The sequence below is a fragment of the Sabethes cyaneus genome, chromosome 1 (assembly GCF_943734655.1).
Source record: "Sabethes cyaneus chromosome 1, idSabCyanKW18_F2, whole genome shotgun sequence".
Classification (NCBI taxonomy): Eukaryota; Metazoa; Arthropoda; class Insecta; order Diptera; family Culicidae; genus Sabethes; species Sabethes cyaneus.
In genome coordinates this window covers 167276258-167302791 of record NC_071353.1, presented here as the reverse complement: position 1 = coordinate 167302791, position 26534 = coordinate 167276258, and the positions used below count along the sequence as shown (strand labels likewise).

At 41.3% G+C, this 26534-nt stretch overlaps 1 protein-coding gene across 1 annotated transcript; it reads left to right on the top strand.

Annotated features, from left to right (window-relative positions):
* Positions 1–2718: 2718 nt before the first annotated feature.
* Positions 2719–26396, top strand: LOC128735821 (uncharacterized). The gene is made up of 5 exons (XM_053830309.1): positions 2719–2903; positions 24990–25106; positions 25185–25724; positions 25785–25858; positions 26308–26396. The coding sequence occupies exons 1-5, from the start codon at positions 2719–2721 to the stop codon at positions 26394–26396; spliced, it is 1005 nt and encodes a 334-aa protein (XP_053686284.1).
* The last annotated feature ends 138 nt before the right edge of the window (positions 26397–26534 follow it).

Below are 26534 nucleotides of genomic sequence, written 5' to 3'. Positions count from 1 at the left end.
ACGGTGGACGGCCGAAGAAAAGTGGTACAAGCCGCGGAAAATGGGGACGAATGTTATCCGCCATGATGGCGGCGCCATCCTGAACGATCCAATAATCCGGCTAACAAGAAAGCGAAAGGTCGCCGATGTAAAAAAAAACTGCAACAAACATAAAATAAAGCAGTGGAGCCGCAAAACTTAGTTACGTAAAGGTTGACGTAAAAGAAACTGTAAAGCCGAAAAAGTAAAGCTGAGATGGTGAAAGAGTGGAGAAGAGTTTCAGGATCAGGACCTCATTATCCCGAATAATTGGTAATGAGTATCGGCGTAAGCGAAAGAGGAGGGGCTAAAGAGGTAGAAGAGAGGCAGTAAGAAAGTGGGAAGAATAAAGTGTCGACAGAAAGAGAATAAAAGAGAGTTTGCTTGAGACCGATTCCAAGTGTTTTCTTATCCGGTAGCCAAGAGCGTAAGTCGACACTGATCAGACAAATCAGACTGCGAATTGATGAGATCAAGAGACTTCAAGAGGAACAACATCAGCCTCCCACCACGGATCATTGTAAACCCGATGGCTTGAGAATACTGACTGCCTGACTGACTGAACACTGACTAAATTTGGGAATTCTACCTAATAAATGTGCCACCATACGAAGTTGATGCTTTACGAAGCATTGATTGGACCGGCTTTTTTGGAAAGATAACACGGCTTGCCAAGAACCTGAAAACCCTTGGAGTTTTTTGACTGAAAGTGCTATGGACAATCTGTGGAGTTTAGAGAGGAAAAAAGACGAAAAATGGTGCTGTATTGCAAATATGTCGGACGAAAATATAGTTAAAAAGAATCATTTTATTAACTTCTTCGACAGCAGCAACAGAGATGTATTGTTTGATGTACAATTTCGACTACTCTAACCAACATGCATTTATGTCTGGACGATCTTTGGGCATGAATCTTTTAGATTCAAGTAATCTACATTTAATCGCATAGACCATAAAATACTTTTGCAGAAGGTTTATCATTTAGCTACATCTCGAAATTTTTAAGATAACCGAGCTCATAGCTATGCACGAGCAGTCTACGTGTGCAGCACAAAGCCTGTTTCCCTTCGCAGTATGCAAACTTCTCGGGTGCTCCGCAGAGAACCAACGTGGGACCACTGTTGGGACTGTTCGTATTGCTTTTCAATATCAGTCTAAAGGCCCAGACACAATCTTAATCGATTTGACCTATTAAATAACATCTGACTAAAGCCTGTGAACGATGAAAAACTTATTTGAAAATTGAAGGTCTACAATTTTACCACTTAAAACTCCAATGAAAGTTTTCCAAACTTCTCAGACTTGGCTTATTTAACTCCGAATATCATTCGATTTTTTTTCTGGTTTGCTAGTCCCTATTTTTTCATGGATAAAACTTCACGGTAGAGTTTTTCTCATTCTTGAATTATACCTATCGGTCGGAAGACCACGGTTTTTTTGTAGCGCACCAGAACAGGCGTTCAACATCTCATCAAAATTAGAGCCAGTTTTATATTTCAGGGGATACCTACTCAGGGGATGGTGTGGCAAAAAAAACATCCAAAGCCATAATTAGCTTTTTTATTAGCGCATCAGAAACGTGCGCTGTATAACCTTCAATTAATATGCTTTTGTTATAAAGAAAAAACTCGATCTGCGAAGCAAAATATCCGTAAAAATCAAACGATTCAATCATATTTGTTGATTTTATAGGACATTACTTAAGCTTTTTCGGCATTTATTCCAACTAAATTGATCTTACATGTCGCTTTAACCTTGCAAGTTCAAACCAAACAAAAAAAGGACGGTTCGGTGCTTTTCAAGAGCGTGTATAAATTTCCGCAATAACATTGCTGCAGCTGTGACCACACCGTCCGATTTCGATTGGAGTTGCATCTGGACCGGACCGGACTGGGCAACACAACCTAAACAACAACCAATCAAAAACAACAAAGACGCGAAGGCGTTTCTGAAATCAAATGCGGAACTAGCCAAGCTCGAACCGAGCCGGGGGCGATTGCAAAATTAGCCGAAATTCCGGCAAGCGCTTTGAAAAAAAAGAAAAAAAAAACCTGAATAGCTAATTGCGCAACCGGCATCCCGCCCAAGCCAACCACCGGCACAGCGCAGAAAACACCGTGGTTGTACAGTCACGCATCAACCTGAATCCGCCGCTTCCACACATCTCGACGATTGCATCGTCGTCGCCGGAACCGTTTGCGTAACAGTTTAATGTACAAATCCGAATGAATGAGTGGTTTGGTGAATGAATGAAGATATGCGCGCAAAAACAGAGAAGCAAAAAAACAAATCTTTCGTAAAATTGATGTGAAAAGTGGGTGGCAATGTGCAATTATTCGGGTCGAGTCGAGATATCAACGCCGCGCCGCGAGTGAGGTGAAAACTTGTGTCGGCATCGACACAAATGAATAAAGCAAACAAGTGTGGTCATTACCCTAGTTGTAGCAGGCCATGCATTTGTCGAAACAATTTGATGAGCTGTCAAAGAAGAAAATCGCGTGAACAAAATGGATTCAGTGAAAAAACAGTAATGATTTCCTAGCAATGTCAGTGTCTTATCAGTTCTTTGTTCGTCCGTTTCGCCCCCCAAAACAGGAGCCCATCCGATTGCAGCGAACCTGACGGCGGCTGAAGGGCCCCGCAAGGAGGAGGAAACCCTCGCGAACCTGCTGTTCGGCAGTGTCCTTTTTTGTCACCACGATGCCGCTCCTCCGGTGGAGATCGTCGAAAACGTTGAAGAAGTTCCTGCTGATTCTGCTGAGCGGTGCGCTGACGCTGCTGACGACGGCCCGGGCGAAACCGACCATCAACTTCCAGCTGTCCCAGATACCGGGCTTTACGCAGATCGTCGAACGGAAGCTGCAGGAAGCGATGAAAAGTTACAGGTAAGTGTTGCACCGTTGCACCACTCTTTAGGTACCGCTTGGAATAATTTGAAAGGTAGATTTTGTTTTCCGTCGAGCGAGTTCAATCACCCGTTTAACAAAAAAAACGTGATCGGTCATTACTAACGACTGACTGAACTGAGGTGAGTGGAACCACTTGCCAAACAAGTACAAGTACGTTTACCAAGCAAGCAAGTAAGCAAAAGATCACAACCGCGCGAGATCTTTTAACCACATTCAGTCTGGCGTAGCAGTAAAGCGAAAGTTTTCTTATTTTACTGGTTATTTGTAAAATAAATAAAGGCTAGAAGCAGCGAGGGGAAAACTTGAAATGCATTTGTGCGGCATTGAATATCTCGCGGCATTCAAAAATCGATTTATTCATATCGTGAATGACTACAGCCTTATTTTGATGTGAAATTTTATGGAAATCCGTTTATTTACTTTACGCACATAGCTAAAAACTGCTTTTGGTGAAGAAATCATTTCATGAAATAGTAAATTTGCTCTTTAACTGGACACTCGGTGGGTAAAATGCATTTTTCATTGGCATTTCGCACGTAGCCTCTCTTGCAGAAGCATCCTCGTACGCATACGGGTGGGCACGTCAAGATTTCTTCCTGAAGGTTTGCACAGGTACGGATACACTCACTTCCACAAATGTTGAACTCTTCATTGTCGCCACATTGTTCTAGATATTAAATAATTGAATCATTAAGACACTGTGGGATTCAATTACGGGTGAAACCCACCTGAAATTTCGGGTTCCGTAGAGCACTCGTTGGGCAAAATGCATTCATCGTTAGCATTTCTCACGTATCCCTGCTCACAAAAACACCCTTCCACGCATACGGGTGGACACGTTAACGTTTCTCCAAGGTTGAAACAGGTTCGGATACAGCCACTTGTTGTTCCACACCGGTTGAATTCTTCATTATTGCCGCATTGTTCTGGAAGCAAAAACAAGAAATGGAGCTTATCAAACAGCATCAAACGTTCTTGGTGAAGTGCAAATTACCTAATTTCGTAGACTTTATGTGGTAACCATTGACCACAACAGCCGTGGCTAGGACAAATGTCAACACTAAAACTTTCATGATTGCTCCCTCAGCACAATTACCGGTCAAATGTGGTCAGCTCAGCGTACTACGCCCTTACTTATATGGAATTATGGTTAACCAATGAATGATATTTAAATAACGAAAATCAGAGCGCAAAGTAATCTTTATTGCCCTAATCTATGCCGTTTTGAAACGATAAGATATTGCAAAATTCACAAACGCAACTTCTTGGTTTGTTTTTATCGATATCCGTTCAATTGTTCGCCAATTGAGTCACGCCAAAGGTCTCACACGAATCTCCTACCTAAAGGAAGCTTCAAAGGGCAGATTATACCTAGTTTGGTTAACGTCACACCTCACATTTGTTTGTGACAATCTGCTTGAGTGCTTGCCTTTGTAGCCAATAAATTAGGCGATTGTCTTCTTGACTGCCGACTCGGATCGGAAGCTGATAAAACAAACCGTACACGCCTTGTTTTTATTGTTGGTTATATTACATTACCCGCTCCTTTCCGGTTAAGTTTTGCTTTTGAATAGAAAAATGATAAAGCACCTGCCTTCTAAATTTGATTTGACCTAGCCCTAGCCCTAGCCCTAGCCCTGGCCCTAGCCCTAACCCTAGCCCTAGCCCTAGCCCTAGCCCTAGCCCTAGCCCTAGCCCTAGCCCTAGCCCTAGCCCTAGCCCTAGCCCTAGCCCTAGCCCTAGCCCTAGCCCTAGCCCTAGCCCTAGCCCTAGCCCTAGCCCTAGCCCTAGCCCTAGCCCTAGCCCTAGCCCTAGCCCTAGCCCTAGCCCTAGCCCTAGCCCTAGCCCTAGCCCTAGCCCTAGCCCTAGCCCTAGCCCTAGCCCTAGCCCTAGCCCTAGCCCTAGCCCTAGCCCTAGCCCTAGCCCTAGCCCTAGCCCTAGCCCTAGCCCTAGCCCTAGCCCTAGCCCTAGCCCTAGCCCTAGCCCTAGCCCTAGCCCTAGCCCTAGCCCTAGCCCTAGCCCTAGCCCTAGCCCTAGCCCTAGCCCTAGCCCTAGCCCTAGCCCTAGCCCTAGCCCTAGCCCTAGCCCTAGCCCTAGCCCTAGCCCTAGCCCTACACACAGAAAAATTTCATGGTAAATTCTACCATTTTAGGGGTAAGCTTGACCAGAAAAGTATGGTGGTTTTCAACCGACTGGGAAAACTGGTCTAGACAACATTTTCATGGTTATTTCGACTATAAGCTTGAACAATGGACGCATAGTACGGTTGACCACGCATAGTAGGCATAACTATAATCTGTATACCATAAAATTGTCATCATTACAATGCTTTAGTTATCTTAACCACTTTTTGTATAGTTTTACTGACAAGAAAATAGTCATCTTGGACAAAAAAATAAACGGAACTAGCTGGTTGCAGTGACAATTTTATGGTAAAAATGACCATGTATGGTTGGGACAACTATAATTTAAAACTATACAATTGTCATCATGACAATGGTTTTGTTATCATGACCAGGTTTTGTATGATATTGCTGACAAGAAAATAGTCATCTTAAACACGCAATGAACGGGACGAGTTGGTTGTCGTGACAATTTCGTGGTAAAAATGACGTTATTAACTATTGTTGAAATAACCATGAACGTAGTCATCTCAACTATAAATTTTATAGTTTTTATGATCATTCACGTTATACTTACTCCGAATGAATCAAACGAATCTTTTGCAATAAATGAATGTGGTGCACCTGCAGGTATACTTGCAGAGAAACTTTCAAGTATACTTGCAGATGCACCACATTCAATTATTGCAAAAGATTCATATGATTCTTTCGAAGTAAGCATAATGTGAACGGTAATATATAAATAAATTAGACGGATTTCTCATTATTTCACAATCCAAATAACAAACAATCGGTTATGTCTATACATATATATCGTAGATTACTATAATTTTAACAGGAATTTTACGTACGTTTTTGGTGTGGCTCTGCAGTGTAGGTTTGCTGACTGTGGTTACCTGCATTCCGAGTATAGATTCATCCGCGGCTAAAACCACAATTTGCGATGTTCAGCCTGCAGCAGAGCCGGTCAGATCTGGCATATTTAGCTGGAATATACTGAAGTGAAACTACTGGCTACCTATTAGTTTGAACTGCCTGAACATTAATCGAATGTGGCATAGACTTCACGTTATCCTATTTGGGATGAGAAGCGGTTTTAGACGTGTGCTAAACTAACACATACCAATATTTACCTCAAAGTTGTCGAGCCCGTGTAGCTACTACTCTAAAAATCCTTATCATGATGGCACATCCAATGACGATCATCGGTTATTGGGACTTCGAATAAATTGGAAACATCCCCCGGGGGCATTATGCAACAGAATCCTGGACGGATGGGAAAATCGATAATCCTGGAAATAGTTTTCTGGACATATGCCGTATTCTTGACTGCAGACAACACGTCTAACTTAAGCCTATCCATGATGCCAATTAACTACAGGATAAGATTCTCCACCGTGCACCATGCATTGAAAATATTGTTATTTCAACTGTTATAAACGGCAAGCAAAGGTGATCTCCGTCAAGTGATTTAACAATTGGTTTCTGATCAATTTCATCAGAACAGGTTGGTACAACCGACATAATTAGCATTTTATATATGTTCGGTTCTAAGGGAAAGTCTGTCATACGGCAATCTAATCATGCCGGCTGTCTTTCGTTGTCTAATGCAGATAAAGAGTGCAATAGGTCTGAAGCAGGCAACAGTAATTCAACTAGCGGAGCATCCATAAAATCAAACTGCAGGAAATCGTTAATTCCCAGCTGAAATATCATTGTGGTCAAATCGGTACGCTAAATTTTTGGAACCAGCATCGGAAGCGTTTTACGTTCCATTCTAGTTTTTGAGATGAAGACTTTTTGCTCAACAAATCCTGGATTAACCACATAATAAATACCATCGACTGTGAGCGATGTTTTCGTTATGCCCGTTCGTAGTGTGTCAGCAACTTGAATAACAGACGATTGAAATGAACAAAATTGAATAAACATTGAAATACGACAAAAATTAAATACTCACTTCGTTCGTTCGTTGGATATGCCGTAGTTTCGGGGTAGTTTAAAGGCCGGCCGAAATCTTCCGATCAAGTAGGACGTCATAACTGCTGGTAGAAGTAGATTTTACGATTGAAATATTTCAAAGTCTCGGAGTTGCTAATTGTGACTCTGATCGGTTTTAGAAGTCTATTGTGCTCCAGTGTCTGCTGACGGAAATAGTTTGACGATGGTCTAGCTCAGTGGTGGCCACGGTACAAGCATATTGCGGGCTAAATCAGATCTCCCCAATAGATCCGCGGCCCTAAATGACTTCTGACATTAATAAATTCAACCTATAGTGTCCGTCCGCCATCTATCAAACCAGTTCGCGGGCCGCAAAGGCCAAATTCAAGAGCCGCAGTTTGGCCATCACTGGTCTAGCTGGTGTTACATAGGATATCATTTTGAATTATTCGACTGAAGGTACCGAAAGTGTAATCCTCAATTCCCGACACGAATCAGCCATCGTTGGCAGTTCCAGAACCTGCTTTTTGTTTGTACGTGTGGCAGGATGTTCGAACTGGTTTGTCTGATCATCTGGATGCTACGCTTGTTCCGCACCTACCACTCTACCGGTCAGGAAAAATATGTACTAACTTTTGATTCCTGTCGGTCTACTATATTGCCGCTTTCCTCTGTCGAAACGTATTTACTTCTGTTTTTTTTGCTGAAATATCCAGTAAAACACTGTACCTGGAAAACAACATATTAGCCTCAACCGTTTGAAACAGTCCTAATCGAGTTCATTGCTGGTCCTAAAAAGAGTTATTATGGTGTATTTGAAGATAATAAAAGATGATTTTTCTATTTCTTTACCTAAAGCACAAATGGTGCTTCCTGTAGTCCGTACGGTATGGAATTATGATGACGGCGATTAAAACTTTGGATTGATTCTTTTTTTTTCACTGGTCTAATAAAATAAAAAGTTTCACTGGCCTGTGGATTCCGATATAAAACATCTGTTGGTGAGCAAACCGTGATCATTGTATTGTATTTACGACGAATCAAGAAGATCTATGACGTGGATCTTGGACCCGGCAACAATACCGTTCGCACAATAGAGGCTAAATGTTGTGATTGCTGGATTGGCTCATTCCTAGTTTTTGTAAAGAGCTGCAATCCGGTTATGTTCGATATTTCGGAAGCAAGTAACAGATGCAAATTTTCTTAAAAATATGTTGCGGAAAATATAAAGAAAAAGAAAATATTGTACCCAACAAATATTTTTGTTATATAACAACTTATCAGGCGTTTGCTACTCGGTATTAGCTATACAATGGTTTTAATAAGGTATACTATTAAACAAAAATGTTTGTTGAGTATACAGAAAAATGAATTTTGTCTGTTCTGCATGTGCCTTATAGACTAGGAAACTACTAAACCGATCGGAGTGAAAATTTGTATGCGGTTTTTAGGGCCAGGGAAGGTTCTTATTGTACTAGCTAGTGCTGCTAATGAAAATACGTCTGTGCCGCCCAGTTGTAAAGTTTGTACTTCCCAGTATGTATATTAAATAGCATATCCAAGAATCTATGTTTACTAGATCAACGGATAATAGAGTTTATAAATATTTTACTATACTACACAGGGTGGCTCCCATACAAATAAAACCCAAATTTTACATATCTCGAGAACCAATCAAGCAAATTGAACCAAATTTTGGATGAGGTGGGGTTTTCCCTTCTCTGGAAGGGGTTGTACTCACACAAATAAAGCGGATATTTTTGCAAAACTCAAAAACTGATTGAACTCGAGAAAAATTCTTCCATAAACATTAGTCAATATCAAGATCACTAAAAACTGCTTATATACACTAGATGATTCAGGGCGAAACGGCCGCAGGTCGCGAGTACTGCCGGCGGAAGCGCTGACCACTACGAGGGGGGGCAGTCCCCAGAGAAAACACCTCTGTCTAGGTTTATTTGTTTTCCTAGGTCTACTGCCCTCTATTACTTTCCTTCAGTTGGGTCCGAACGAGCGACGGCGGGTAAGTGAGGATCGCACCCGCGAAATAGTACTTTTCGCTAAAAGGGTTTTCGCGAAATGGTATTCCGCTAACACCATTGGCGGAACTAGGGGGGGGCTAGAGGGGGCTAAGCCCTCCCTAGAAAAGATTTAGCCCCCCCTAGAAAAGTTGACTAAGTTTTTTAATTTTTGAAAAACCAATAGTTAGATAACTAAAGGTACGAAAAACTTCAGAGTAAAGTTTATTTGCATAACTGTTATAAGATTCCAGGCATTAATGTGCATTAAATTTTAATATGCCGACGAAATAAAACGGTTGAAAAAAATTCCGGGGGCTATAGCCCCCCCTAGAAATGAGCCCAAGTTCCGCCAATGGCTAACACTATATTCCGCATTATGGTCAACTGAGAATTGGTTTTCCGCGAAAATTCGGCGAAATGTTATATAATCACGGTGAATATTTAAATACTATTAGCTTTATTTTATCTGCCGTAATAATAATGGTGGGAGCAGCCACGTAGCCAGGGGGGCCTGGCGGCCTTGGCCCATCCCCCGAAATATTTTGGCTCACATTTTCATCGCGGCACTGCAAGAGATCTGTCGCAAAGGCGAAAAGGTGTGGAGGATCCGTGGCGGTAAAGCCAAATTTTTCCAGAGCGGTGGAGCGATCGACGAGCTGGGAACGGGCTTCGTAGTATTGGGAAAAATGCAGGATCACGTAATGGACTGGAAAGCGATCAACGAGAGGATGTGTGTGTTGAGGATAAAAGGCCGTTTCTTCAACTACACCATCATAAACGAGCATTGTCCATACGAAGGTAGACCCGACGACGAGAAGGAAGCGTTCTATGTGCAGCTGCAGGCAACGTACGACAGCTGCACACGACAGGACATCAAGATCGTCATCGGCGATATGAACGCCCAGGTCGGCAGGGAAGCAATGTATAGACCGGTGATCGGGTCCCATAGCCTGCACACCGATACGAACGACAACGGCCAGCGATGCATGATCACCAGCGATGGTGATCAGAAGCACTTTCTTTTCCCACAAAGATATCCAAAAAGCCACCTGGAGATCACCTGACCAATGAACTTCGAACCAAATCGACCATATTCACATCGAGGGCCGGTTTTTCTCGAATATCACCAACGTACACTCCCTACGGGGTACGGATACCGACTCGGACAATTACCTAATAGCAGTACACGTGCGCTTAAAGCTAGATGCTTCGACCCTCGAAAACGGGTGGAGTATGATACGCTCGGCCGTCAACGGGGTCGCAACCTCGGCGCTAGGAGTGGAAACCTCGAGCGGAACCAAAAAAGTGGTCTCTAGGAAACTCCGGTAATATACGTGGGAAAGGCGAGACCACACGAAGCCAGCTCCCCCTCGATCCAAAGTGTGTTCGGTTACTGGTAGTAAGAAAACTACGGCCTCCATGAGGCCAAACCTCCGGTAATTCCGTCTCTCCTAAATGCCAGTGAGCGGAAAAATCACAAAAATACAGTGCAGATAAACCTTCCACTTGCGAAAGCTGTTTCGGGCGTAATTTTCAGGAGGTTTATCGAACACGGTGTGGACCTGGCCCTGGGGTGACATTGCGATTCTCGTTTCGAGTGATTTTGGTTCGTTTCGACCACGTTAAATGAATGGGCGAAACGAACTAAAATCACTCGAAACGAAAATCGCAATACCACCCCTGATTCAAGAGCCCTGGGTCTACAAAGGAAGAATACAAGGTATTCAAACAAGAACATGTAAGTTCTTCTATGATGACAAATATGATCCTCCGAGAGCTGCTGTCTTGGCCAACGCAAACATTAATTGTTTGCCCATTACAGAGTTCATCAAACGAGACATAGTGGCGATCAGAGTTGAGGTATCAATCGCCAAGGGAAATCCGATATTATCGTAGCATCGCCCCATTTTCCTGGAGACGTTCCTAAGGTTGCAACTCAAGAGGTTGCGGCGTTCGTCAAATTCTGCATAGAAGTCAACAAAGACTGTATTATCGGCTGCGATGCCAACGCTATCGCATTTTGTGGGGAAGCACCGACCAGGGGTGTGAAATTGTCAAAATTTTGCGGACTAAACATCCATGAATGGCGACAATTTGGAACCAGCCAGCGTATCGAAAATAACAGCTAATAATAGTTAAATTATAACTAAAAGGCTACGTTTAACTGCTTTCTAATTAATTTCAGTTGTTTTAAAACGAATCAACCTTTAAGTAGGTCCCAGCACCAAAGGTATTAAAACCAATGAGTGGGACATGGACAATGTATGTGATTTGACAGCCACACCACCTCGCTGGCACCGACATCAACAATCGAGATGAGTGCCTTTTAGAATTTCTCTCGTTAAACAATATCGACATTGCTAATAAAAACAATGAACCTACATTCATGAATGCTATGAGGCAGGAAGTCTTGGACCTGATCTTGTGAGAAGCTAAGAGGCAAAAGGTTTCGAATTTGTGGGTTTTGCTGATGATTTGGTCATCATGGTTCTTTGAAAATTCGACGACGTGATATCGGATAGAATGCAGAGGGCCTTGGTGTAGTAAAGAAGGCCTGGGCATCAATCCCTCTATAACAACAATTGTTTGTGTTGTTTCACTAGGAAGAAGAAACTGAAATTACAATCTCTACACCTTAAGGAAGAAATTAAATGTAGAGTCTCGTCTCAGGAGTAATCCTATACGCTAAACTATCTTGGCACGCACACTTAGATTTAATAATTAGCAAGGCAGACTGCCTTATGGGTATGTTCTAGACTGGTAGGAAAAAAATGGATCCTCAAACCAAAAATGGTGATGTGGGTCTATACCGCCGTTGTGAGACCTAAGATAGCTTATGCCTCGTAGGTATGGTGGCCAAAAACTAATAAAAGCCACAGCTATTGAAAATTTGAACAAACTTCAACGATTATCATGCATGGCCGTAACTGGAGCAATGAAAAGCACACTTTCAAAGGTTCTAGAAGCTATCCTCCACTTACTACCCCCGAACCAACATGTTCAGTTAGAGGCTAAGAAAAGTGTCCTAACACTTAAACGATTGAAGACAATACTCGACGGAGATAAAACCGGTCACTTGAGTATCCTGAATCTTCTACCTGTTTGTCGGTCCAGCTGCGGAAATGAATAGTGATTGGATGGAAGCTAGAACCAGCTATGACATCCCATACACATTAAACGAACCCTTACGTTCGGTATGAGTTGGGGAGGGACCTAGCCTCCACAGTGGTTCAATCAAGTTCTATACCGACAGGTCAAAAATGGAAGTCAAAATGGGTGCTGGAGTGTACGGTCCCAGAACAAGAATATCTGTAGCTATGGGAGACTGGCCCACAGTCGTCCAGGCAGCGATAACCAGCTATAATAGAATATAGGGTCAGGTGGAGCAAGACGGGTCACCTAAGGAAAGTACCCGATGCGTTTTACTACGAATTCAATTTTAAGCAGCTTATCATTTATTTAGATAAATCACTAATAATATAAATCCGAAAATAACCAAAATAAATAAAACGAAACAAAATAAAAGTTATATCAGACAAAAAGTGAAATGTCGGAAAACTACCCTTTTGCCGCATTAACTGTTTTGTGGATAAAATATATGCCGGGCCAGCTAAAAACTTATTTAATAACAACAATAAATAAACTCAAAAATATAGATATATGGACAAACATAGAGTGCCACACAAGTCTTTTTCAGTCTAACCCATCTTGCCCCTATTGAGCTGGTAGAACAAAATATTGCTGATTGCAATGAAAATTGTACCATCCAAAGTGCGATATCGCTCCTAAAAGTGCTATTTTGCATTAAATCGTTTCGGTATCTTCGGCGCACTTTTTTGTTATATTTCAAGCAATAAGTGCGCCGAAAAAACCGAAACGATTTAATGCAGAATAGCACTTTTATGAGCGATATCGCACTTTGGATGGTACAATTTTCCTTGCAATTGACAATACATGTTTATTTAAAACTTTGTAGTATATAACAAACTAGCTGACCCGACAAACTTCCCCCATTGCTTAGCCTGATAAAATAAAGCGGATAGCATTTAGATATTCGCCATCATTGCAAACCATTTAGCCGAATACCATTTTGCGGAACACCAATTCTCGGTTGACTATAACGCGGAATATAGAGTTTCGCAAAATACTATTTCGCGAAAAACCTTACGCGGGATGTACCATTTCACGGAAAATCTTTTCGTAGAAAGTACCATTTCGCAGGGGTGACCCAACTGAAGGAAAGTAATAGAGGTCAGTAGATCTAGGAAAATAAATAAACCTAGATAGAGGTAATCTCTACGGGGGGCTGCCCCTCACAGTGGCCGGCGCTTCCGACTGCAGATCGCCGGCAACACTCGCGGCGTGTGGCCGTCGCACGCTGAATTATCTAATGTTACTATTGATAGTTTTTGGTGGTTAATCAATAACAAGATTAATGTTTTATGAAAGAATCTAAAATTGCTCGAATTCGATTAGTTTTAGAGTTACGCAAAAATTTCTGTTTTATTTGTATGAGAGTCCTTATCCCCCTACCACAGGGGTGAGGGGTCTCAAACCATCATTAAAAGAATGCTGGCTCCAAAACCACCCCACATGCCAAATTTGGTTCCATTTGCTTGATTACTTCTCGAGTTATAAGGAAATTTGTATTTCATTTGCATGGGAGCCCCCCCCCCCCCCTCCTAAAAACCGAGAGGGGTCCAATTTCATCATAGAAAAAATTCATGCCTCCAAAAACACCCACATGCCAAATATGGTTCCATTTGATTAACTAGTTCTCGAGTTATAAGGAAATTTGTATTTCATTTGTATAGGAGCCCCCTCTCCTGAAGCGGGGAAAGGTTTCAGTTCATCATAGAAAACATTCTTGTCTCCAAAAACACCCATATGTCATATTTTGTTCCACTTGCTTGATTAGTTCACGAGTTACGAGGAAATTTGTGTTTCATTGGTATGGGAGCGGCACTAAAAGCCTTTAAAGTTTTTAAGTGCTCCTCAAAAATTGTCTGGGATTGCAATTGCTTCTTACGGCAACTAAGCCAAGTGAACTCGGTAAAATTGTACTAGGTTCCTGGTCATTGCGCTATAGAGTGGAATGAACTTGCAGACGAACCAGCCAGATGTGGATCTAACCCTCCATTCACGGTTCCAAATCCATTTCGCTGCATCCCTGACTGTGTGCTGAAAAGTGAGCTGACACAACGGGAGAGCCGAACAGGCATGGCCAATTGGATGGCCGTACAATCCCTCAAACAATCTGAAAAATTATAACGCCGTGTATTAGGGTTACTCATAAGTTGACATCAAGAAATCTCAGCACGCTTACCGGTCTTGTGACAGGACATTGTGCGAGTAAATACCATCTTCGGAATCTCGGTGTCGTACAAGATAACATTTGTCGCTTGTGTAATGCCGAGCGTGATACCTCGGAACACTTGCTCTGCAATTGTGGAGCACTAATAGGACGTAGAGTGCAGTATCCCAAAAATGGTCTACCAGAGCCAAGGGAGATCTGCTTTGCGTCGCCGATCAAGGTAACAACGTTCAAAAACCAAGTCATCCCTGATTGGTACCTATCTCGCTCCAGCTACGAGCCTATTACTTACTTAACAAGTGATAGGTAAGCTTGAAGCGTACAGTAAAAGAAATAAACGGGGCATAGCACAATAGTTCAAAATAATGGACGCAGTGGTAAGAGTACTCAACAGAAGAGGGAGTTTCATAACGCAATTCTTGACAGTTATTCAAGATCAGTGTTATCGCTCAGAAGTACGAAAAATCGAGCAGATATAGTATAATGGGGACATGGCAATCGTTCGCATTATTCCAATTTTTCTCGGTGACGGTAATTGCGGCTTTTAAAAGTAGAGAGTGTTGGTTATTGGGTTATTAGGTTAGGTTACATGCTATACATGAAACTAAAACTGGCGGTTGCTGAAGGACTCAACAAACCACCTACTCATGGAAGAGAAATTAATGTATCTAAAGTAATTGCTCAGATTGAGTAATTTTTATAAAAGAGAATTTGAAATCAAAGCATATCAATAGCTAATACAATAAAAACATTAAATGCATACCTGTCTGCAAGATTCTTGTGTTTCGCAACTTTTGATGCAATTTGCAATCTATGTTCAGTAATGATTCTCTGCTCAATCACTTACGATAGTGCTTTTCCACTCGCGCCTCCACATATTGCGATCTCTCTAAGGCCTAACTCAAGAGCATGTTTGTCGCTTAAGGATTACTCGATCTGTATAAAACATTTCAATTAAATTATGACTATTAAATTTTCAACCGTTACTCACCAGGTCATTGACTAATTCACAAGGGTATATTTTACGCTCAAGGATTGCAATTGGCAATCGTAAAGCCATAGCTTAGCCAGTACATTTCCTAAAAAAGTTATTTATCACAATTTGCTCCTAGTAGTTTGCGTCTCATGTGTAGTAATCCAAATATACCTGACGAATATTAAAGAAAAGATAATACCAATAATTCATACAATCAAAAAATATCGAATACTACCTATAGATGATGGTCTGCATGCAGATAGGATATATAAATTGCCTTTATTACAGTTCCAAATATACGTTTCCAACAGTCTATCCCGCAGCTCCCTCGCCGCAGTCAAGTTAAATGGAAATATTTGGACATCATTTCGCGTTTTATCCAAAAACACCTCACGGACACGTCTAAACCACCGATTGAACTGTTTAGAGCGGAAGTCCAGCACCATCCGCAATTAAAAAAATAAAACAGACAAGCTATAAATAACACCGATTACACCATAATAGTTTAGCAGTTTGTTTTTGTTAGTACACTACACAGTAAAATAATTCAACCTGTTTTCACGTACACAGAAAATAATTTAATACAATTTGTCACTTAAAGATTAGATTTTTTTTATTATTTGTTTTGCACTAACAAACTGTTCATAATATCAAAAAAATTTTAATAAAAACAAAAAAACTCACAACTAAGCACATCACTCGTGACTCAAATTTTTCGTAATGGCGGTGCGGTTTCAAATGACAGAAAGAAAAAGGGCAAAATAAACATAAAATTGTCATCAAGAAACGCGTTTCCATAGTCGGTTGAAAAGCACTAAACTTATACTGTTACGATAACCCATAAAAATGTTAAAACTACCATGATATTCTTACAGTTAGTAAGTTACCAATTTTATGGTCCTGTTGACAATTCAATATTGTTATATCAAGCTGCAAAAATATTGTCATTAGAAGTATGAGAGAAAAGTCAATTTAACCACGGAAATAGTCAGCGATTTGCTTGTTGTCATAGTAGTTTTAACCACGAAACTTCTCAAGTTGACAATAATCATGGTAAGCGCTACAATATTGCAATATAGTTAAGATGACCATGCATACATGTTTCGCATTACCATGGTTTTTTTCTCAGTGTAGTCAGTAATCAACTGAAAATTAGCTCCATAAGAAAGTTAGCAGCAAAGAATAATTCGCCAAAGTAGTTTTTATGCAGCGTGAAGGCGACTTGCTTGTGCTGCATTTGAATTGTTAGCATCCTTTTATCGTTTTTTGTCACTTTTTAGCGATTTTTTGGCGTTTTTAATTGCTCTTGATAGTCTTTTTGTCGTCATTTGCAGTTTTATTTTTGCCTTCATCGCTTTTTGTACTAGAATTTATCCGCTTCATTATTTTTTATTATCTTCTGTCGCTTCTTTGGCGTTTTTTCGGCATCTTTTTATCGTATTACTGTCGTATTTCATCTTTTTCCATTGTCATTTTGCCCTAGGAACAGGACGTGAAAACTGGCTTCTTTGTCTTCTTTTCAGCAAATTTTCGATACCTCTCCCACCTTGCCTAGCAGCTACAACAGTATTGAGTGTCCTTTATATATTTTTTCATGTGCGCAAAGCAGTCCAATTCGGCCAATCAGCGGCTGATTTTTTAATGTCTGTTTTTGGTATTTTTGTCGCTTTCCTCGGCGACTTTTACCACTTTTGTCGTCCTTTTGGTTGCTGTCATTTGGCGTCATTTCTTTGTTTGTTCGTCGTTTTTGGCGTGTATTTCCGGCAATTTTTGTTTTCCGATGTGTTTTTGGCCTTCTCATAGTTTCTGCCCTTTTTACATTGTTTTTCTGGTCTCTTTTCAGCGATTTGTTGTCTATTTTTATCGTCTTTTGTGGCATTTTTGGCAGATTTGGTATTTTTGTCGTCTTCCGTCTTTTTTCAACGGGCTGGCTGTAAGCGTTTTGACATTACTTTTTGGACATGTTTTCGTCGTATTTTTGCTGACTATTTGCTGTCTTATTGTTGTCTATTCGTTGTCTTTCCATCATCTTATTGTTGTCTTTTAATTTTGTTTTTGCTTTTTTTTCTGCTGCTGCAATCGCCTCTTTTCTTGCTGGCATCTTCGTCGTCTTTCGTTTTTTTTCACATTATCGTCTTTTGTTATCATTTCGCCATTTTGCGGTCCTTTCGTCACCTTGTTCATTGCCAGTTGTCTTGTTGTTGTTCCATTGTATATTCGCCATCTTTTCGTCGTTTTTTCAGCATGTTTTGTCGTCTTTTTATCGTCGTTTCGTTAACTTTTTATTGTATTTTCGCCATCTTTTCATAACTTTTGCATCATCACTTTCATCGTCATTACGCCGGTTTCCGCTACCTTTTCGTCGTCTTTTTGTTATCAATTTGATGTGTTTCCATTATTCTTTTGTCATCACATTGTTGTCTTATTAACGTCTTTCCGTAATTTTTTTTTATCTTTGCTTCGTATTCGTTGTCTTTTTGTCATCTTTCCGTCATATTTGTTTTGTCTTTTCATGGCCTTTTTGTCATCTTTTTATTATAATTTCATCTATTTTTGACGCCTGCTATTGGAATTTCTTTGTCGGCGGTTTTTTGCCGTTTTTGTAGGGTTTTCCCTATTTAATTGTCATTCTATTTCCTGTCAATGCAACAAAAATGTTGTCATTTTACTGAAATATTAGTTGTTAAATGTAAACATGTATATCGGGGTACATTTCTTAGTTGATTTAAACATTATTTGTTTTGAAAAGATAAATAGTTTCAGAAAAAATGATCATTTTACCCAACGCGTTTTTGCTGCATCGAATAGGAATGTGTGCCTAATCAGATGTCCTATATGTGTGTAGCAAAAGCCCTACTGTTCACTGTGTTTTCATTATCCTTTCATCACTTTTCGTCATCTTTTTGTCGCACTTTCATTGTTCCTTCGTTTTTTTTTGTTTTTTTTTCTGAAAGCATAATATGCGAAGAAATACAAACGATAGTTTTTCACTCGGCTCGTAAAGAATAAAGCTATGCTTTACGGGAATCATTCACTGAGTGCAGTGTCATCACGAGATGAAGGAAGCTGAAAAAATAAATCTTTTCCGTAAAGTTTTCGAAACTTCGTAGCTACGAGCACTTGTTTCGTAGGTCCGCAGAAGATTCAAAAGTCCATAGAACTACGAATAAATCCGTAGATCTGACATCACTGGTCCTAGCCCTAGCGCTATGTATATAACGGGTGGCAACTAAAATTTTGGAATTTTTTCGCCGCCGCATCATCGCTTACGCCAAAAACCACCATCGTTCCTGAATACCCATTCGATCCCATTTGTACCCAAAAACCACGACCCGATAAACCTGCCTCAGTGCACCCAATCAAAGATTTCTTCGGGATTTTGACTTTCTTGGTGTACAAAAATAAATGGAGGGCCACGAATTGCAAACAGTTGATTGAATAGAACCAAGAGATGCATTCGCAAAGTTGACATGACGGCCGTACAACGCTTCTGTTCCGACATCAAACGGAAGCTTCGTCGAACGCCGATTACGAACCGTTTTCAAATGTACCCTAATTTTTTTTCAGCAATGGATAATGTATCTTCAATTTCGGTAAATCAGATCTTCTCCATGTATCTTTGTTTTTTTTTTGACAGCTTGAGAAAAAAAATCCAAAATTTTAGTTGTCACCCATTACTGAAAACTTGCGCATCGACTCTTTCGAAACTTCTACTGTTTGTTATTAACCAATCGCTTCTTCAGGAAACATTTCCAGTATGCTGAAAAAGATCCTATATCTTTCCTGCGTTCAAAAAAGGGAAACAAAAACGATTTTGCCAATTACCGCGCGATTACGTCGCTTTGCGCTGGCTCGAAATTATTTGAGATCCTTATTGGTGGCTCGTTGCACAGAAGTTTTGCACAATACATCTCAACTGATCAGTTTGGGTTTTTTCCTGATCGCTCGATCAGCACAAATCTGGTGGAGTTCAGCTCATTTTGTCTACGGTGTATACTGACATCAAAGCGGCGTTCGATCGAGTTGACCTCACCATACTGCTTGCTAAGATAAAGCATCTCGGTGCCTCTGCTGCTTTTGTCCGGTGGTTGAAATCTTTTCTTGAAAACCGCTGTGTTTCTGTGAAACTGGGAAGCACTGAGTCTTGTAACTTCCGGAGTACCTCAGGCGTGCCTCAGGGTTATTTTAGCTGTATTACAACGATGTCTGCATGATGACCTCAAAATCTACCTTGCAGTTCGCTCAGTCGCTGATTGCATCGAATTACAAAAGCTAATCGATATGTTTTTATGTTGGGTGTGTATGGTGGTTTATTCCATAAACGGCCACAATATTGAGCGCGTAACAGTCGTCAAGGATCTTGGTTTTCTGTTGGATACCGAGCTTACATTTCAGGACCACTACAGTAGCATCATTTCCAAAGCAAACAAGAACCTGCGATTCATAATGAAAATTGCAAGAGTTGCGTGATCCATACTGGCTGAGAGCTTTGTATTACGCACTTGTACGCTCATGACTGGAGACGGCAGCTGTTGTTTGGAGCCCTTACTCTGGCCTTTGGACTGCACGGATTTAATCTGTACAAAAAGGTTTATCAGATACGCACTTCGGGATCTGCCCTTCGACAGATCCAGTCGAACTTCCTCCATACGAACACAAATGTAAGTTGCTGGACATGGACAGAAAAGGAAAAGAGAAGGGATGATATGCGTGCCGTATTTGTTGGAATGATATTATGTGGAATAACTGATGCCCCTTGGATTCTAGCAAAGATCAATATGAACGCACCCTCGAGAGTTCTTCGCTCTACCAACTTCCTCAGAATTCATCATGAAAAATTTATCATTAAAACATGAGCAATTGACAAATAAGAAGAAGAAAAAAAGTCCATGTGACTGATCATAATTTTCCGACTTTTATTTGGAGTTTTCCGCCATCACCTAATTCAATATTGGCCCTTAAAAATGGAAATGGATTGGTTTAATTTGGGCTTGAAACTAGATTTGAAATCAGACCTGAAATTGTCTCAAGTAATAATTCTAAAGCCGCCTAGTTTTAATTGAATTGAATTGGTTTTATTGCGGCATTATTCATTGCCTCTGCTTTTATCATGGTGTGGCAAAACACCAAGAAGGTATAAGTTGAGAACTATTTATAGCTAGCTATAAAACAACAATAAAACTAATAAAAGAGCAAATTCACGACAAAACTAGCTGGCGACACATATCTTATAATCTTACTATAAGTGGGATGTAGGTCAAGGGTCTCTGCGACCAGTCTTAATAATCGTGGCAGGCCCCAACTGCTGTACCCAAGTTTGCCGCAAATCTGACTCAAATCAGCCCCAAAACCGACTGGATTAGCTACCTAGCTTTTTAGCTGGACGTCAAATTGGACGCAAATTTGGCTTAAGTAGGCTGAAATCAAACGTAAATCGGTCGTACATTCCGCTTGAAATCAGCCCCAAATACGGCTCGACCCCGATTGAGATCGGTACCGACTTTAAAACCAGATTAGAGTCGGATCAAAATCGGTCTCAAATCCAAACTATATACGACCCAAATTGAGCCCAAATTAGACTGAAATCGACACCGATTTTCAAATCGGATTGAAGTCTGATCAAAATCGGTGCTGAATCTAGCTTAAATCAATCACAAATCAGACTAAAATTGAACCCAAATCTGATTCGCGTCGGCCAACCAAATGTCGTTCAACCCGGCCCCAAATCAGTCTCAAATCGGCCTCATAGTCGGTTAAAATTTCCACTGACTTTAAAGTCGGATTAAGGTGCGGCCAAAATCAGTCCTAAATCCAACTGAAAATGGTCGTAAACTTCAACTCAACTCGCCTACAAATCCATTTGAAATCGGGTCCAAATTCGACTGAAACGGCCCCCGACTTTAAAGTGGATCACAGTCTGGCTCAAATCGGGCCCCAGATTTGACTTAAATCGACCTTCAATTTGGCTGAAATCGGTCTCATATACGATTAAAGTCGGCTTCGACTTTAAAACCGGAAAATCGGTTTCAAATCCAACCCAAATCGGCCCCAAGTCTGACTCAAATTGGTCTCAAATCGGCTCCAAATGCAACTTAAATCCGTCCTAAATCCGCCTGAAAACAGTTCCAAATTCGACTGAAATTGGCACCGACTTTAAAACCGGATTAGGGTCCGATCAAAATCGGTTCCAAATCCAAACCAAGTCGGCCCCAAATCACACTCACATCGAACCTAAATGCAACTCAAATCTAGTTTTTGCTTCGCCTGTCGTTTTTGCCCTCTTCCTAAGTCCTCAATTAGCTCTGCTCTATTTGTTGTCTTTCTTCTTCCGTTTTTCTCCTTAAGTATGTTTCTCCTCATTTTCTGTCTCGTTTTTTGCCGTTTTCTGTTGAGTCTCAACTTTTTGTTTTTTGGTCCCGGTTTTCGTCTATTTTCGCCTTCTATCTCGTTCTTTTTCTATCTTTTTCTTCCTCGTATTAGGTTCTGTTTTTCCTCTTTTTCTGTTTCCTTTTGTTTTTCTTTTTCGTTCTATCCCTTTTGTGTCTTGTTTGCATATATTTTTCTCGCCATTTTATTTTCTTTTCTGTTTCATTTTTCCTCTTTTTCTCTTCTCGTTTCTCCATTCTCCCGCTCCACTTTTTTTCCTGTTCAGTTTATACTCATTTTGTTTAGGGGTTTTCCTTCTTTTCTCCACTGTTCTTCTTTTTTTCTGTCCAATCTCCCCGGTTTGTTTTCCTCCTTTTTCCCTCCCGGTTTTTTTTCTTTGCCACGTTTTTCCCATTTTTATGTTCCATTTTTTCTCCCATTCTGTCTCGGTTTTTCTTTCGTTTTTTCCATACCAGTTTTTATTCTCTGCTTTCTCGCATTTTTCCTTTTTTACTAACCCGTTTGTTCGGTTTATGTTACGATTTCCTTTGTGCTCTTTTTCGATTTTCTCTTTTTTCCCAATTTTCCTTTTTTGACTCTTTTTCTCTTTGTTCTTTTTTGGTTCATGAAGTATATTAAGTTTTGAATAAGGTAAACCGAGTTTTCCAGCCATAACTCAGGAACAGCAAAAAATGTCATCGCGAAAATTTTATTATTAAAAGATTATTGACAAACAAGAAAAAAATATTTCAAAAAAAAAACCATTAGACAGATCATAATTTTCCGACTTTTCTTCGAAGTTTGCAACCATCACTTAGCCTTCTATTGGACATTAAAAATGAAAATGGATTACTTTTAAAATGAACTTGAAACTAGACTTGAAATTGGATTTGAAATCGGACCTGAACTTATTCCAAGTAACAATTCTCCCAGTTGGCTTCGAGATGTGACGCTGGCCCAATAAGCCAGTCGTCGTATGTTCGAGTCTCGACTGGGAGAGGCTGTTAGAGTCAATAGGATCGTAGCAACTGGTCCTGCAATTGTCCTGTACTCTAACAGCTGGCAGCGAAGTCTGTCGTATAAAAACGCATAAAACCACAATAAAACTGTAAATAAACCAAATTTATCGTGGTTGTTTTAATAGCCGCGATAAAACTAGTTGGTTGCGATACATTTATTATAAGCTTACAATAATAAGTGGGGCGCAGTATATTTTTTGTATGTCAGAAGGGCACTGGATTAAAAGGCCACTGCGACAGTCTTATTAACCGTCTTTTGTCGCAGGCCCCGATTGTTGCACCCAAGTCGACCGCAAATCAGACTCAAATCCCGTTCAAAATCAGCCCCGAATCCGACTGAATTAGCTACCTAGCTTTGTAGTTGCATTAAAGTCTGATCGGTCCCAATCAAATTGGCCCAAATCAAACGCAAATCGGTCGTACATTCTGCCTAACATCAGCCCAAAATTTGGCTTGAATCCGACTGAAATCGGTACCGACTTTAAACCCAAATTAGAGTCGGATAAAAGTCGGTTGCCTCGAATCGGCCCCAAATCCGACTCAAATTGGGTCCAAATTAGACTGAAACCGCCACCGATTTTAAAGTCGGATTGAAGTCTGGCCAAAATCAGTCCCAAATTGGATTTAAATTAGACCCAAACCTGACCCAAACCGGCCCTAAATGTTACTCAACTCGGCCCCAAATCTGTCTCAAATCGGCCTCAAATGCGGTTGAAATTTTCACCGATTTTAAAGTCGGATTTGAATGCTATACAGCAAACACCCGGGCGATATCACAATAGATCAACGATCAAAGTCCCGAATCCGACTCAAAATGGCCTCAAATTCCACGCAACTCGGCTACAAATCCAATTAAAATCGGGTCCAAATTCGACTGAAACAGTCCCCGGCTTTAAAGTGGATCACTATCCGGCTCAAATCGGGCCCCAAATTTGACTCAAATCGACCTTCAATTTGGCTGAAATCGGTCTTAAATCCGTCTGAAACCAGCTTCGACTTTAAAACAGGATTAGGGTCCGACCAAAATGGGTTTCAAATCCAACCCAAATCGTCCCCAAGTCTGACTCAAATTGGTCCCAAATCGACTCTAAATCCAACTTAAATCCGTCCTAAATCCGCCTGAAAACAGTTCCAAATTCGATTAGAATCCGACTGAAATTGGCACTGACTTTAAAATCGGATTAGAACAGGATCGAAAACGGTCCCAAATCCAACCTAAATCTTACCCAGGTCGGCTCCAAGTCTGATTCAAATCGGTCGCAAATCTTACTGAATACGGTCCCAAATTCGACTCGAATCGGTCCTAAATCCGTCTGAAATCAGTCCTAAATTCGACTCAAATCAGACTGAAATCGGCACCGACTTTAAAACCAAATTAGAGTGCGATCAAAATCGATCCCAAATCCAATCCAAGTCAACCCTAGAGAACACTCAAGGCGTCGTAATACAATATGGCGCACCAATCAAAATTGATCGTATTACGGCAGCCAAATAACAATGCATCAAAGCAAACTATGAACTGCAGAAAGGAAGTTATTATGTCAGAATGAATCCGAGCCACACGTTCTTGAAATTTGCGCTTGTTTTGACATTTATCGGTTGTGTTGCATTTTATATACACACTGAAATAGTTTTAATAATTTTTAGTTAAGAATTAACCTTGAACCACTGGTAAAAGTGGACACTAGCACTGCATAAAATGAACGTAAACCTAGCTTTTTCTTTTCTTGGAGTTCAACTGCAATGGAGGAGGTAGAGCTGCAGGCAAGCAAAAATTACTCACCATGACCAGAGCAACATTTACATAGCAGCTCCAAGTGGCGCAACCCTATTCGATCTGCATGCAGCCGGTCGCCGAAGAACGTGTTTTCGAAATTTCCATCGACAGTCTACATCGGCATTGTAGTGCCCCTTCAACTATCGCATGAACGACTCTGATTTCGATGCGTTTATTTTGTATTTATTCAACTTGAAACAGCTCGTCAAAACCAGATGTTTGCTACTGTAAAGAAAAACCAGTGACCAGTTTCCTGAAGTTACCCAAATAGAGGAAATCTGGAATCTCGAGCCGCTACTGACCTATTCCTGTTCCCGTTCATTAATCTTTCCCGGCACATCATTTTCGGGTTTTGTTTTGCTACTTGAGTTTCCTCCCTTTCCGATTTATCCCAAACAAAAAATGGCAAACCGACCTTGCGCCGTACGTGCGTCACACACCCGCCCGGTCCCGCTGCTGGCTGGATCCCGCTCATTATCCCATTACACTGTGTTTATCTTCCCCTCTTCGCTTCTCTCCTTTCAGCCAGCGCCGCTTGGACGGGGAATCACTGCGGATGATCTATTTCCACGACCAAACCGTGGCCGTCGTCGAGCTGGGACCGCAGAAGACGCTGATCGGCTGCGAGCTGATTGAAATCTAGTGAGTATTCTCGATCTCTCGAGTGAGTTTTTCTCTGCCTGTCACGAGTCACGATGGATTGATTCTGCCTCTTGCCAGCAACGACGCCGAAGGCCAAAATCTACTTCGCAATCTCTCGTCCATCAACCGTCCGCTGGAGATTTCCTTCCGGGACATGATCAAACTGATGGAACAGTGCGAGCAGGTCGATCGGCGCAATTCGAAGATCAATTTCCGCGCCACCGTGCCGCCGGTGAGAGCTTCTCTCGATACCGTGGGGTACAAAATCGGCACCGATGACGACGGTGATGACGCCGGCGACGGTGAAAGCGGCACCGATGCTACAACGCCAGCAGTCGGCATTTTCCAGCTCATCTCCGGTGGAGGCAACGGAGGTGGAGGTAGTGGTGGTGGCGGCAGCAGCAAGCGGGGGCTCTTCTACGCCAGCCCCTTTTCGCTGCTGAGTGGCATCATTCCCGGGACGAAATGGTGCGGGACGGGCGATATCGCCGACAGCTATCACGATCTGGGCGAGGATGCCACGATGGACCGCTGCTGCCGGACGCACGATCTCTGTCCGCTGAAGGTCCGAGCCTACCAGAAGCGGTACAATCTGAACAACAACTCGATCTATACCAAGTGAGTGGCGCCTTTTTCGGGTGGAGTGTTACGATTTATTTTATGCCGTTTTTTTTCTAGATCTCACTGCAAGTGTGACGATATGCTGTACGAGTGTCTGAAAAAGACGAACACTTCGGCGGCTCAAGTGATGGGTAAGTGGCTAAATAGTCGTAAATGAGTTCATATAGGTTAGGTATTAGGTACCAAACACTGTTGGTTGGTGCTTTCCTCAAGTTTGGTCCAAAGCAAGGAAGTGATCAAAGCAACCTGCTCTTATATTGATATCCTGTGTGTCTGTGAACGTACTCTAAACAAACAAATGAAATTCGGTGTGCAACAAAATTAGTAAAGAAATATTTCTTCAACCAGTTCAGGGTACGTTTCGTCTCATTAATGTAACCGAGCGTTAATTGTGCAACATAACAGTGTAACAAAACATGACAGGTATTTTGTAAAACGTAAGATTTTTGCATAGCAATGCTCCGTATGTGTACATGCAAACGTGGAAGCACACGTTGTTGCTGTAATACACAATGAACTTTACACACGCCATGTTTTTCTCATTTGCTTTCTTTGTTTTTCCTTTTCTGCTCCTTCCCAGGGTCAATCTACTTCAACCTGGTGCAAGTGCCCTGTGTCGAGGAAACCTCAGCCGGCATGAAATTCCGCAAGGCGCGCGAGGGTTTCTGAGTGGCTCCAGCTAGAGCTAGCTCGCTGCTGGTTGGTTGTTTTTTTCGTTTGTTTGTTTTTTTGTTTGCTTCATACAGTTGCTCTAAAGCGTTACCGTTGCAACGCGAAAAGGTGAAGAAAAAACAATTAAATTAAAAG

Bases quoted from the DNA above. Each gene is read 5' to 3' on its own strand.
- LOC128735821 (XM_053830309.1), top strand. From the start codon at position 2,719: ATGCCGCTCCTCCGGTGGAGATCGTCGAAAACGTTGAAGAAGTTCCTG. The intron at 25,107-25,184 runs GTGAGTATTCTC...GCCTCTTGCCAG, and splicing joins TGCGAGCTGATTGAAATCTA to CAACGACGCCGAAGGCCAAA. The intron at 25,725-25,784 runs GTGAGTGGCGCC...TTTTTTTTCTAG, and splicing joins AACAACTCGATCTATACCAA to ATCTCACTGCAAGTGTGACG.